A 14497-nucleotide genomic window follows, 5' to 3' on the forward strand; every position below is an offset into this window, starting at 1 on the left:
TCAATTTATTTAGAAATTTAAAGACATTTTTAGGCAGAACATCAAACAACTAAACTGCACAATAATAGCACAGATTTTAAAACAAAATGTCCCGATCCTGGTACTCCCATAACGGGGAGTGTTTAAAATATTCGCTGAGGGCGAGAACTTCGCCTTGCCTCACGTCACTTCTCCTCCCTCCTCATTAATATTCATGAGCTCAGTGCCCTGCGTCCCCTTGCGTGATGACGTAGCGCGACAAATGCGGATCCCGATTGCTGCAGCCGCTTGTCAGTGTGACGAAGATTGGCACCCAGGTAAGCTGTCACTCAAACTCGTCTTTTTCCGTTCCCTATCAATCAAACAATCTGAGCTACACACAAAAATGCCCGCGGCTGAGTGAAAGAGAGGATATGCTGTTAGGGGCTCACGGGAGTTGCATGGGACAGTCGAACCAATCTTGTCCAAAAAAAATCTATAGAAGTAAAAAAAAAAAAAAAAAATGTCGGCTTTTTAAGGAACCGGAGGTTTCCTTCTAGAGGGCGAGCGCTGAGCGAAGGCCCGTGTTTAGCAGCTCTCGGTCAGGCCAGATGAGCGCGAGACGACAGGCCTAGATTCACGCGCTTATAGTTTTGTAAACTAACAATAATTAGCGGCCTTTAAATTGCGTTCACATCGAAGACAGCGCTCATGTGCGAGAAACGCGAGGCGGTTTGGCGCTCGCGGCACGCGCCGTGTGTGCTACTATAGCGACTCGCTCCCAGTGTTTGCTAGCGCGCTAATGCACGAGCTAGCCGCTCTGCTCGATTGTTACAGAGAAACACGGCGTTTTCTGCTTTCGCTGCTACGGTTTCTAATGAGCCCAAACAATGTGAACGTTTATGTTAAACTGACGAGTGTTTTCTTGTTCCCCAAAGTTTGGTCAAGAGTCAGTGTCTAAACGAACAAGACCACCGCCGACTGACTCAGTTTAGTGCTTCACATCTCGTTATTTACACCAACAAAGACTTGTTTATACACGAACCCCTCATGTATTCTGGTTAAGATTGATTCACACATCCTTGCCATGAGTTGGGCATAGTTTTGTACGGTATTGTGCTGGGCAGTGGATGTCATATGTAACGTTACATCGGTGAAGGGATTGCTTGAAAACACGCCAACTCAAGTGTCGCAAGACGTGAGATAAATACAGTGTTGGCGCCCATCGGAGCAGATGTGCCTGTGGGTGTGTGGATGTGTTTGTTTTAGAGCATGGACATGTCGCTCTACAGCAGGGTTTTTCCAATCTTGTAGAGAGGCTAACAAATATGATAATTCTCATGTGAGGGACCCATATCCTAAAATTTAAAATGCAGCTACTGTATATATTTTCATATATTATATACAGACCTAGTTTACACTGAAAAATCTGTATTATAATACACATGTGGAAAATATTTATTTTCTATTACATTATTTTCTCTTACTACAACACTGTTCTGTTAGGTGTATTATTTATTTAAATGTACTTTCATCTTTTTATTATATCTTTATTTTGATTAATTTTATTATTATAGTGTTGGGTAAAGTTACTTTTAAAAGTATTGCATTATGATATTGTGTTACTCCCTAAGAATTGCATTACTTAGTTACATTCTATGGAAAGTAATGTGTTACATTACTTTTGCATTACTTTTTCTCATCTGGACTGGGCTTGCGTGTTTGTTTTTAATAACACAAAAAATATACATACGTTTTTCCCCTAAACCTTTCAGCTGTGCTGCCACTCTACATTGCATGAGAATAGGACATGAGAGAAGAAAGTTCAATATTTTTACTTCAGCAATAAAAAAAAAATAAAAAAAAATGCCAACAGATGATGTTTATTAAAAGTTTTTTTTGAGTTGGTTACAGTACTGCAATATCCATCATGTTTACTCAGTGCACATAACACCTCTGCCCTCGTATATTCTTCGTTTTGGGATACAAATAACTGAAATATGTGAGCAGCAGTATACCTTTAGCAAATGTGTTACTTGTAATGTGTTACTCCCGACACTGATTATTTATTTTTAAATTTTCTTATACCTCTTTTTTAACTTAAAGGTGCAATATGTAATATTTTTGCAGTAAAATATCCAAAAACCACTAGGCCAGTGTTATATATTTTGTTCACTTGAGTACTTAAAATATCCCAAATTTTTGCAACTATTTGTAAATCGTGAGAAAATTGCAATTTTAACAAAGGCTCCAGGACGTGTGAGGAGTCGCCTGTCAATTGCGTCATACCCGTGTTACCTTTGGTTTCTGGTTTCATTTTGTAGAAACCATGAAAACACAAAAGACGCTTTAATATTTACATGTTTTAATAGACAAGGGAATAACTGTTTGGTTACATTTATGGACAGAAAACGAATTGTTGTTATATAGCTCAACACGTTTAGTCTTATTGTTTAAATCTAATTTTATTGATTTTTTTTGCGAGTACCATGCTTTACCATGCCTTAGAGAAAAACACTATAACACAGTATTTTTGTGAAGTAGCTAACATAGAATAATCGGATGCAGATTTATTTTTAGTAACAGTAATACAGAATTTTCTCCATTCATACAGTTCGTTTTAAAATTACTTGCATGCCATTTATCAACACAAGCCATCCAGCATTTAATATGATATTCTAATATCGATCTATCTTACTGCAGTGTGCAACAAGTGTCTCACAGCAGCCGCTGAGCGAACGCACAGAGTAACGTTATAAAATCATTTTCAACACTCTCAAATGTATCTAATATGATAAACAGAGCTGCATTACCTCAAACTCATGACCGGAAAAGCGGAAGCGGTGCCGGCGACTGTCATAATAAAAGTTCTGCTGCTCACGGCGTGTTGCGCAATCGCTCCAGCGGCCTCGTTCAGCTTCAACAACACTCGGTCCTGCTCTCCTTCATACTACAGTAACATTAATAATCACATCCATGAACGTGATTTCTTCCCGAGTCCTTCCCAGTCCTATCCCACCTCCGTTGAGGTGAAGATTCCGCGCTCAAACTTGGCGTCATCAAGCTACGCCTTTGTTTTAAACAGGCCTCTAGCAACCTCTAGCGGACAGAAATCTTACATACTGCACCTTTAATCCACAGACCCCCTAGTTGGCCTCTTTAAAAACCCTTGCTCTACAGTACAAAACATTGCATTTCAGTATCAACACATTTTGCAAGTTTTAGTTATGCATTCACGTTTAAATTAGCTGCATATAATAAGAAAGAAAAAAACACCCCGGTCATACATTTAAATAAACCAGTATTTGTTTCCGTTCAAAAGTGTTTTACACATTCATTAACTACTCTAATGTTGTTTGTGTCTAAGGTTGCATGTGGTCACTTTCAGGTCCTTTCCTGCTGCCCGCCCGTATAATGCCCCAGTGTTGGCAGTGGCCACTTTGAATATGATGGCTGCCCAGTCTGTGTCCATAGACAAATATCAAGAGGGAGACCAGCAGGTAGATGGCATGTATTCAAGTGTCAAACTAATGTTTTACTGTTTGGTGATTTCCATGTGTACCATATACTTTGGTGTTCCATTCCTGAGTTGTTTTATTATTATTATTATTTTTTTTTTTTTTTTTAATTTTGACAATATTTGCACTTTTTCTACAGCATAACAGAAATAATCACACAATTTTTATTTATTTTTTTACATAATATAGTCTTGACTAAATTTGTCAAGTTCAACCATTCAGCCAAAAAATATTTTATACATTTAATATTTAGTTGATTTTTATTTATTTTTTTTCTAAAAATAGTCAAAAGTATTTTTTTAATCCGTACAAAAATTGCGAATCTCATATAAAGTTAATAGAAATTTAAATGTTAAGTTTGAGATCCTGAGGTTGACAATCAACAAATCAGGGTTTTAAACTCATAAAATTAATAGAAATTAAAGAACTATTATAATACTTAATTTGACCTGAAACTGACAATCAAAATTTAAAATAATTTTTTAAAAAACATTTCATTGCTGTCTGTGTTATTATTAGTACAAGTTTAACTGTTAAAGTGTACATCATGAAGCATTATAAAGTCATTGAGCTACAAATGCTAAAATACACTGTCAAGCAAATAGTTAGACCCAATATATGAAATGAAATCATTATTTTGTGTTTTCTCCTGGATTAGATGCAGGTAATGGAGCAGGCGGAAAGTGACCTTGAAAAGGGCTTTGTCAACGGAAACACCGGAAGCTCCAGCAGCCCTGTATCCACTGAACCACAAACACAAATGGATGTCGACAAAGCCTGTATATATAGGTGACATGATTATCTGAATTTCAAGTCAATTCTCAATTCAAATCTTGTGTATTCTATAAATATACACTAGCCATAAAAGTAAATATTTTTGTAAAGAAATTAATACTTTTAATCAGCAAGGATGCATTAAATTGATCAAAAGAGATAGTAAAGATATAATGTTACAAAAGATTTCAAATAAATGCTGTTATTTTGAACTTTTCTATTCATCAAAGAATCCTGAAAAAAAAAAAGTATCACAGTTTCCACAAAAATCTTAAGCAGCAAAACTGTTTTCAACATTGATAATAATAAAAAAAAAAAATGTTTCTTGAGCATCAAATCAGCATATTAGAATGATTTCTGAAGGATCATGTGACTGAAGACTGGAGTAATGATGCTGAAAATTCAGCTTTGCATCACAGGAATAAATTACATTTTAAAATATATTAAAACAGAAAACGGTTATTTTAAATTGTAATAACATTTCACAAAACATTTCACAAAACTGAATTACAGTTTTTACTGTATTTGTTTTCAAAAAATGCAGCCTTGGTGAGCATAAGACTTCTTTCAAACACATTAAAAATCTTGCCGACCCCAAACTTTTGAACAGTGTCGTCTCTTACACGTGATTCTTCTCAACTACAGACATCCTCTGTTCCCTCTCTTGGCTCTGCTGTTTGAGAAGTGTGAGCATTCGACTCAGGGCTCCGACTGTGTAACATCTGCCAGTTTTGATGTTGACATTGAGAACTTTGTACGCAGTCAAGAGAAAGAGGGCAAAGCCTTCTTTAGTGAAGACCCTGACCTCGACAACCTGGTAAGAGACAGATGGTGTCAAAATAGCTAATATTACTGTATATACATTATAGCTTTGATCTTGAGTTCAAACACTGACAAGTGTTTCTTTGCTATCAGATGGTCAAGGCCATCCAGGTGCTGAGGATTCATCTGTTAGAGCTAGAGAAAGTTAGTGACCTGTGCAAGGACTTCTGCAGCCGTTACATTTCCTGCCTCAAGACCAAGATGAACAGTGAGACACTACTGAGTGGAGAACCAGGCAGCCCATACTCTCCAGTCCATGACCAGGTAAATGCCTTTCCCCTCTTATTTTAGACTCTCACACTCAAAGGAAGCACACTGAGAAGATTTTTTTTGTTGTTTTATTTTATTTTATTCTTTTGCAGTTGGCCAACTCTTTCTCAGGTGCCCTCAGCCCCCAGGGCATTGTGGTGCCCTCACCAGGTCTTCAACAAGGCAATGTTACAGTGACAGCAGTCAATCCATCACAAGTTGTCACAGGTACATAGTTCGTTTGTTACAAACTTCAGTAGGAAAGCCACTTTTTCACTGTCTACACATTCCACAAATCATTCGTTTCCAATGGAAAACAGTAAGGGAGCTGCACAGTGTTAAGATCATATGCATATGCAGCATTTGCAGATCCAAATTGACCTTTGGTTACGTTAAAATATTTGAAGTTTTGTAGATAGATTGAAAGAAACCGCCTGACCGGATGTGATGTATTCTAAACAAACGATGAGCCCTAGGTGAAAATGATCAGTATTTCTACACTAAAATAATGTTCTTTAAACACTATTTTTGGGAAACGTTATGAATTATTGTCTGAAATAATTATTTTATAATTGTTGCAGTTTATTACAGTCATTTAGGTCACCTTTTTAGAACGTTTCACACAGTGAGCACAACATCATTCCATGTAGGCTAAACTTTGGATTATTTATCATTGCTTTTGCACAAAATGCATTTAATGACTACTTTCAATTTACACAGTATTTTTTTTTTTCTTACTCAGACACAATCACCACCAAAACTCTATACCTACAGGCCAATTGCATGTTTACATACTCTTTTCAAAACTGTTAAACTTGAGTTCAAAACCTAACATAGTACAAAACTGAATAAGACCGCATATTGCTACATTTGTTTAGTAATGCCATATTAAGATATATTCTAAATTAATTCAATTGGTTGAAAGCCTTTGTTAGTGTTATGGAAGAAAGGGTAACACTTTACTTGAAGGGGTGTGCATAAGACTGACATGACACCTTCATAATCATGACATGACACATGTCATGAATATGAAGGAGGTTTTATGAATGTTTATGACAACTGTTATTAAGTGTCATTCGCTCAATTATGTCATTTTTAATGCAAAGATGACATTGTTTGAGATGTCCAAGTTATGACAACTTGACATAAACCAATACATCATAACCTGTCAGTGTCTTTGTCATGACAACTTGACATCATTTAGCTTTATCGGTTAACATTACATTAAACTGTCATGTTGTTGGTTTTGACATTGGCTGTCATGAGGCCATTATAATAGTGTCATAAATATGTATCTTGAGCTCAAGTACAGTGGTACAAATTGAACTTGTCATTAAAATGTCATTAAGTGACAATACTCTGACAAATAATTTTATAACAGCGTCATGACTATTTTTCATTTCATATTTTTTCTCCTCCAACAGAAGGTCAGATAATAGACAATTTCAAATTTCGTAAAAAAGATGACACTGTCATAAAATAATGGTAACACTTTATTTTAGGGTCTTTTAACTAGTTGCTTATTACTATTAGCATTCATATGGCTAAAATATTGGCTATTTATTAGTACTTATAAAGCACATATTAATGCCTTATTCTGCATGATCTTATTCTACATTCTTAATCCTACCCAATACCTAAACATAACAATTAACTATAATAAGCAGTAAATTAAGAGTTTATTGAGGGAAAAGTCATAGATAATAGTTATGTGTTCCCTATACTGAAGTGTTACCAAAATAATGTAATGTAATGTTAACCCATAAAGCTAAGTAGTTTTTTTAAGTTTGATAATTAATCTGCTATGTCATGTTTATGACAGGTTATGATGTTTTGCTAATGTCAAGTTGTCATGACAAAGACATCTCAAACAATGTCATCTTTGCATTAAAAATGACTTAATTGAGCGAATGACACTTAATGACAGTTGTCATAAACATGCATAAAACCTACTTTATATTCATGACACGTGTCATGTCAAGATTATGAAGGTGTCATGTCAGTCTTATGCACACCCCTTCAAGTAAAGTGTTACCGAAGAATGACTCAATTTTAGACATGTATGAAGTGCTTTGGTCGTTTTAGTCCATTTTGGATGTGAAATTGACTGCTGTGCCAAGCTAAAAGTTGGTAGGGAGAACTGTGTGAAGTGTTTTTTTAAAAAGTATCGAGAAATGTGTCCTAGTGGAAAAAAAAACACTGCCTGGCCAAAAAAGAAAAGTCACTTTTGTTTGGTTTTAAATAGGCAAATATTTAAGAGTCTATGACTGGATCATTATTGCTGTGAATATATTGTTTCTAGCAGAGGTGTAAAGAGTACCTGAAAACCATACTTGAGTAAAAGTACAGATACCTTACAGCGAAAATGACTCCATTACAAGTTACAAGTCACCAATTCCAATACTACTTGTCTTAGAGTATCTGATTTTAACAGTACTTAAAGGGTTAGTTCACCCAAAAATGAAAATTCTGTCATAAATTACTCACCCTCATGTCGTTCCACACCCGTAAGACCTTCATTCATCTTCTGAACACAAATTAAGGTATTTTTTGATAAAAATTCGATGGCTCAGTGACGCCTGCATTGAGAGCAAGTTAACTTAGACTTTCAAACGCCCAGAAAGCTACTAAAGACATATTTAAATGTGACTACAGTGGTTCAACCTCAATGTTATGAAGTGATGAGAATACGGCTTGTGCAGCAAAAAAAACGACTTTATTCAACGATATCTAGTGATGGCCGATTTCAAAACACTGCTTCATGAAGCTTTGAAGCTTTATGAATCTTTTGTTTCAAATAAGTGGTTCGGAGCGTGTATCAAACGATCTCAAACTGCCAAAGTCACGTGATTTCAGTAAACAAGGCTTTGTTACTTATTAAGTGTTTCAACACTTAAGTGTTTCAAAATTTGATATCAAATATCTTAATTTGTGTTCCGAAGATGAACGAAGGTCTTTCAAGTGTAGAATGACATGAGGGTGAGTAATTAAAGACAGAATTTTCATTTTTGGGTGAACAAACCCTTTAAGTATTTTACTTGTATTGAATGTAGGCTCAATGATGCACTAGTCCTCAACACCTAAGAGACATGCCAGTGAAAATAAGAAACAATTGATTTGTAAGATGAGAAATCACGTTTATTTTCTAAATTCAAAATAAAACTGAACACCTCAATATTGCAATAAATCACGGTCGACACAACAGCCTCTTAAATGTCTACAAACTCTCAAGTCTCAGTTAAGCTTAAGTGCACAAAAAGGCCATAAGTAAACTAATATCCTTCAAAAAGGTCTCGTCAGTATAGCGGATTTAAAAAAAAATTATCTTAAGTAAAATTAAATATTCAAAGTCTACTTGCACTGGATGCATCTCCTAAATCAAACACCTGCAATTCAGCAACTATCTGCTAATGCACTCGCATTCACATAAAGTAGCCTTGTTGACAAGTTTGTGTGATTAAAAGAAAAATGCACAAGATATAGTACCTTCAAAGCCCTTAGATGGCGATATCACTTCTTTATAGCAGAAACAAACTGTGCCAGGAGTTAGGTGCTGTGTAAAATGTAATGTGTAATTGCATTATTCATCACAAATGTACTGGAGTAAAAAGTACATTTACTTGTTCAAAATGTAGTCAAGTAGAGAGTAAAAGTTGCTAATATCTTTGATACTCAGTACAACTACAAAGTAGCCAAAAAGATACTGATGTACAGTAACTAATTACATTTACTCAAATACTTTATACCACTGGTTTCTAGCATGTTACATGTTTGGGATCAGTGCTGTGTGTAGCTTTTCATTTCTTAAACAACCATGTAGGAAGACACATCATGGCCATATTCCAGGATCACAAAGATTGCATCATTTTCTTTTGGTCAAGTCAAGCACTCTGTGAAGTCTCCTCCAGCACATCCCAAAACTTTCAATGAATTTAAGGTCTGGACTCAAAAGGTGCCAATTCTTAATGCTCCCTCCCAACCATTCTTTCACAGTTTAAGCCTGACGAATCTTGAAATTGGAAAGAAAAAATGAAAAGCTACATACTCCATCTATTAGGGTTAAAAGAACTGTTGCCAAACATATAACATTCTTTCAGGCGTATTGGTGGTCATTTGTTTTTTGTGTTGATATATTCATAGATTCATTATAAGCGGGGGGGTGGTAACGGCTGCTTCACGACCAATTTAAAAATAATGTGCTACTCACACTGTCAGGGTATTGTGTATTACATGAGAGATGTGTTTCACTATCCAGCCCACTAGGGGGACTCAATGAGTACTGTACGGACAAGATATGCATAGAAGTGAGTAGGGTTGTTCCTGATGTAAACTAACTGAATACAGTGTTCTTTCACGGGGCTCTTCAATAAACCTCGAGATGATTAATGCCTCCTTGTAAATGCATACTTGACTCCCACTAGGGGGCAAAATGCAACAATAGTTTGTGAACATCAGAGATAGTGGGAAGGTGGCTTTATTGTTGCATTTAAACAATTACACATTTAATTTTGGTGCATAAATTACATTGTGCTCATTTAATGAAAAAATGCCTTCATTATTTATAACTAGATTTTTACTAGATTTTGCTTCTTACATGTGAACATTTTGAATCTAATTGGCATCAGTGGCTGTTTGTTTGAAATGATTGTTCCTCTAATTGAAAATAAATTCTCCTGTTTGTGCAGGTAATACAGTATATCAGCCAGTGACTGTAGTCACACCACAGGGACAAGTGGTGACACAAGCCATCTCACCTGGAACAATTCATATCCAGAACTCACAGGTTTGCATTACACTCCAGCTGAGCTCATTTACATACAGATCACAAGCAGACTCACTGATCATTTACTGCTTGTACTTACTGTAGCTCCAACTTCAGTTCAATCAGGACTTGAGTTTCTTCGGGGGAGACGACAACTCGCCTAAAAACAAGCGTGGGGTTCTCCCCAAACAGGCTACCAACGTCATGCGCTCCTGGCTCTTTCAGCACATTGCGGTTAGTAGGCAAACAAATATTTAAAGTTGACCTGTTTTGCTTTATATAAATTCTTAATCATTCCACTGTTCAACTTCTTTATCTAGCACCCCTATCCCACTGAAGAGGAGAAAAAGCAAATTGCAACTCAAACAAACCTGACTTTACTCCAAGTCAACAATTGGTAAGTTCATTTAGGAATCAAACAAAGCAGACAGAGACCTAGCAGGTTCATTTGTCTACACAGTATGCACCCTCGTTAGCACCCTCTGCATAAGAAGTTATCCACATAATCATTCAAATACATTGTGTTTTTAACAGTATTTTCTTGCCTTTTTTAATAAATGAAAACTTTTGTTCTGTTCCCATTGCTCTCGGTCTCACCCTGTGTGCCACAACTTTATTTTTGATGCTCTTTTATCCAGTCATTATTTCTGCATTATTATATACATATACTCGACGGGTCAGGGCTGTTTTGGCAGCAATATTAGGAAGGTGGTCATAATGTTATACCTGATTGGTATATGAATTTTAAGTTTTTTTTTTAAAGAATATAAAATGCTTATTGTTCACTTTAATCCGTTTTCTTAATCATAAAAATAGTCTGCCGATTTCTTTATTATTAAAATGTGACAGCCCTGTTTTAAAGTTCCTAGTCTTATTATATTTTTTACACTCATTATGTGCACTATTAAATGTACAGTGTTTACACTTAGTTTTCAAATGCTGTGCATTAATGTATTTCCTTAAAATATTCAGATATCCAAATTATTATAACGAATATGAAAAAAGGTGCTCTACCAATACAAGAGGAGGTGCAACTGAAAATCAAAATTCAATTGAGTTGAACAAAGGATGCAACACACTCTTAAGAGCTCAAACTTTATTACTTAAAAACATGACGTTTCAGCCATCCAAGGCCTTCATCAGATAACAAGAGTAACAATCTCACACAGCTATGTTCACTTTGATAATCACCAACAGGTGTGTAACTTCACTAATTGAGAGGTAGTTTCCTAATAAGATTAGGGGAGAAAAAGGCAAGGAAGCAGTTCAATGAATCAAACTTTAAAGAAAACATAGATACTCAATGAAACAAGCTATAGATCAGCTACTCGTGTTATTATTGTGTACTATTGTTTTTTTGTAATAAAGTTTGAGCTCTTAAGAGTGAGTGTTGCACCTTTTGTTCAGCTCAGTTATCCAAATTATTGCCATCTTAAGTAGATGTTGCCTTCATGTGCACCTGGAAAACTCATACCTCCAATTTGGGCATTTGTTATTATGAGGTAAAGCATTCAAGTCTTTAACAAGGAAGCAGCATAAGCAAAGTGAAATAATTTTATTGTGAACAGTATACCCAAATAAATACAATTTCAATTCAAAATGAATTAATTTCTATCACTTACAATTATCAAAACTAAATGTTTGTGTGTGTTACATAAAGTACAGCTTGAAAATCAAGTGGTTTCATTGTTTATGGCCTATTCTGTACATCACATCTTTAATATGCTTGAAATACAGCATGTAAGATTAAAATCACTTGCAAAACCATTTATTATAATTCACTGCAGATTAGCTTTACATTAACTGATCTCTATATATAGATTATAGGTATTTAAATAATATCAGTATTATAGATCAGTGCTTCTGCAACATTTCAAAACACAAACAAAATACTTTCTGGGATTGCTTTCTCCACTAAGATTATATGTGATACTGCCTTTTTGGCCAAAATGAGGTACATTAAAAGGCAGCATAATTAAGTTGTCTACCATTTGAAAAAGCCTTTGTGTCTTATAATACAAGCCTTGACACGGATGTGATCAGTATCGCAAATATCATTCTCCATGTGTTGTTCATTCATTATATAACAATGCGTCTTTCATCCTGTATAACAATGTGTCTTTTATCCTGCATAGCAAGTGATATATCAAATAATGACTGGGTCTGTCCTGCAGGTTTATTAATGCTCGAAGACGGATCTTGCAGCCGATGCTGGATGCCAACTCAACAGAGTCATCTAAATCCAAGAAGAAGACTGCTCAGAGCCGCCCACTACACCGCTTCTGGTCCGACTCCATCGCCTCGTCTGGAACCCAGCAGCAGCTCACAATGCCAGACGGTACTTGCTCAAAATTGTTTTCTTACAACACTCATTGGCCCAACCGTAAGCTCCTGACACACCAAGCCCAATGTTTGTGTTGTGTTCCGCACTAGTTTGACCCCATCGGGGGCTTTTTGGCCGATTGAGCATGTTGAATATGAATGTGTCGCCGGTGAGAGAGAACTTCGATTGGCTGTTCAGCTTAGCAAACGAGCAATGAAATAAAGCACGAAAGTGATGTAAGTGAGCAAAGAATTCAAGAGGGCACAGAAGGCTGTTCTAATTTAACGTCATCTTACCTGAGCGTTCCAGTGCGATAAAGTATTTTCATAACAACATGAGATGCCTAGAATGAAGAAAGTGATCAGCATGATTGATATTCAAAATGGTTAGCAAGCGTTGCTTTATGGTTTGTATATCTGCAGTCCTTGTTTCGGTTTCCTGAATATAGGCTTTTGATACCGGCTGATACAGACCGTTATTTCCTTACACGAAGGCGCAGATGTTAGTGTCTTTTTGATGTGTTCAAGTGCAACTTTTCTGCGGAGATGAAACCGATGCGAGGCGACAACATTGCCGCTGGTTCTTTTACGTCAGCTTGGTGTGTCATGAACTTGAAACCTATAATCTCCATTTTCTTGGTTTCATATTACAGATTCCTACTGAATTTTGATAGGATGTGTATTGTCATTGTGTGCAGGTAGTCTGGTTACAGTGGGGATGAATGTAGACGGCTTCCAGGCGCTTTCATCAGACGGAGCGACTCTTGCCATGCAGCAAGTCATGATGGGAAATCACAGCGAGGATGAAACGGATGAAAGCGGCAACGAAGACGACACAGATTTGTCATCTGCCAACATGACCGGGCTGGGTTTAGATGTTAGCGACTAAGCCACATGGATTGCAGGTCACAACACTGCATGCTTACATTTACGTCGGAAAACTTGCACATGCTGCTTGTTGCAAGAGATCCCGTCCCTTCGTAGATTTTCAGCAAAGCTGATACTTGTGCACTACAAAAAAAAAAGAGTACTGTATGTTGGCCTATACGTTACACAAACACACACGAACAGTTTACAGAGAGCACAGCGTTACTGAGAGGTGCAGTGTGCGAGGAGTTGCATTTCAGCACCTGTTTTTATTGCGTAGACGTGCAGGTGTGTGCACTTTTATACAGATACACTTCAAGAAGGTTGGAACACAGAGGAACGTTTTTAAGTGTCTTTAGTGAATGTTTGGTATTTTGTTTTCTATATTAACTCATTTGAATGCCAAGAATTTAAGAGTTTGTCGTTGTGCTGGTTTTATTCACACTGCATGTTCATGTTTTCTTCAGTATGCTCACGCTTGTAGAGAGGCTCCAAGACGAAGTTTAAGGAGAAAAGAGATTATTTTTATATATGAACGTTGTAAAATAAAAAAAGGGTTGTTTTTTCTTTTCTTTTTTAGTTTGTGTTTTATAGGGAATATTTATGTACAGAAACTATACTCCTAAGCCCTGTTTTCAGGGGATGACTTACATTTTTTTAGAAAAAACAAAATGTGTTGGATTATAAACCATTTTTAAATATGTAAATTGGTTTTAACACTCACTTACAAAATGCCTTACATATTCTTTTGTAAAACTATTACGCTGATAAGCACAGAAAGCCTGATACATTGACTAAATTGAGTAATATGAGTGAAATCAAAGTCTCTTCCAGTAATCTTTGTCCTTATGCTGAAGATGTTCCTTCGTTTCAGAGGGACTCTTTGTTTCTGCTTTATAGGCGAATATAGTTTGATCTAAACGTGTACAAAGCTTCCCATATCAATCATGATTTATGAAAGATGCTTTGGAAATGAAGATGGCATAAAATGTCCACATTAAAGTCAAATAAAGGTCAAGTGTGAATATGTTGTCACCATTTTATATTAAATGTTGTTAAATGTGTGCTGTTTTTTAACAATTATTTAATGACTGTAAACACTACGATAGTATAACATTAAAGCTTTACAAAGGTTTGTAACTATGAAAATAATTTTTGCATGGATGGGGGGCCTTTGTCCTTTTTTCTCCCTATTTATTGCATTGTCACTTCTTTGTCTCTGGAA

General features: G+C 36.0%; 1 protein-coding gene across 2 annotated transcripts; it reads left to right on the plus strand.

Moving 5' to 3' along the window:
- Positions 1-320: 320 nt before the first annotated feature.
- On the plus strand, positions 321-14297 carry pknox1.1 (pbx/knotted 1 homeobox 1.1). 2 transcript variants are annotated; one of them, XM_048193041.1, is made up of 11 exons: positions 321-1200; positions 3347-3458; positions 4135-4265; positions 4896-5067; positions 5166-5336; positions 5435-5549; positions 10007-10104; positions 10189-10317; positions 10404-10480; positions 12258-12421; positions 13104-14297. In XM_048193041.1, the coding sequence occupies exons 1-11, from the start codon at positions 1193-1195 to the stop codon at positions 13292-13294; spliced, it is 1368 nt and encodes a 455-aa protein (XP_048048998.1). In that variant the 5' UTR covers positions 321-1192; the 3' UTR covers positions 13295-14297. The 2 variants fall into 2 exon arrangements, with proteins under 2 accessions (XP_048048998.1, XP_048048999.1); XM_048193042.1 differs by having other exon boundaries at positions 10201-10317.
- Positions 14298-14497: the final 200 nt, after the last annotated feature.

The sequence above is a fragment of the Megalobrama amblycephala genome, linkage group LG6 (assembly GCF_018812025.1).
Source record: "Megalobrama amblycephala isolate DHTTF-2021 linkage group LG6, ASM1881202v1, whole genome shotgun sequence".
NCBI classification, from domain to species: domain Eukaryota; kingdom Metazoa; phylum Chordata; class Actinopteri; order Cypriniformes; family Xenocyprididae; genus Megalobrama; species Megalobrama amblycephala.

Bases quoted from the DNA above. Each gene is read 5' to 3' on its own strand.
- pknox1.1 (XM_048193041.1), top strand. The intron at 4,266-4,895 runs GTGACATGATTA...TCTCAACTACAG, and splicing joins GACAAAGCCTGTATATATAG to ACATCCTCTGTTCCCTCTCT. The intron at 5,550-10,006 runs GTACATAGTTCG...CTGTTTGTGCAG, and splicing joins TCCATCACAAGTTGTCACAG to GTAATACAGTATATCAGCCA.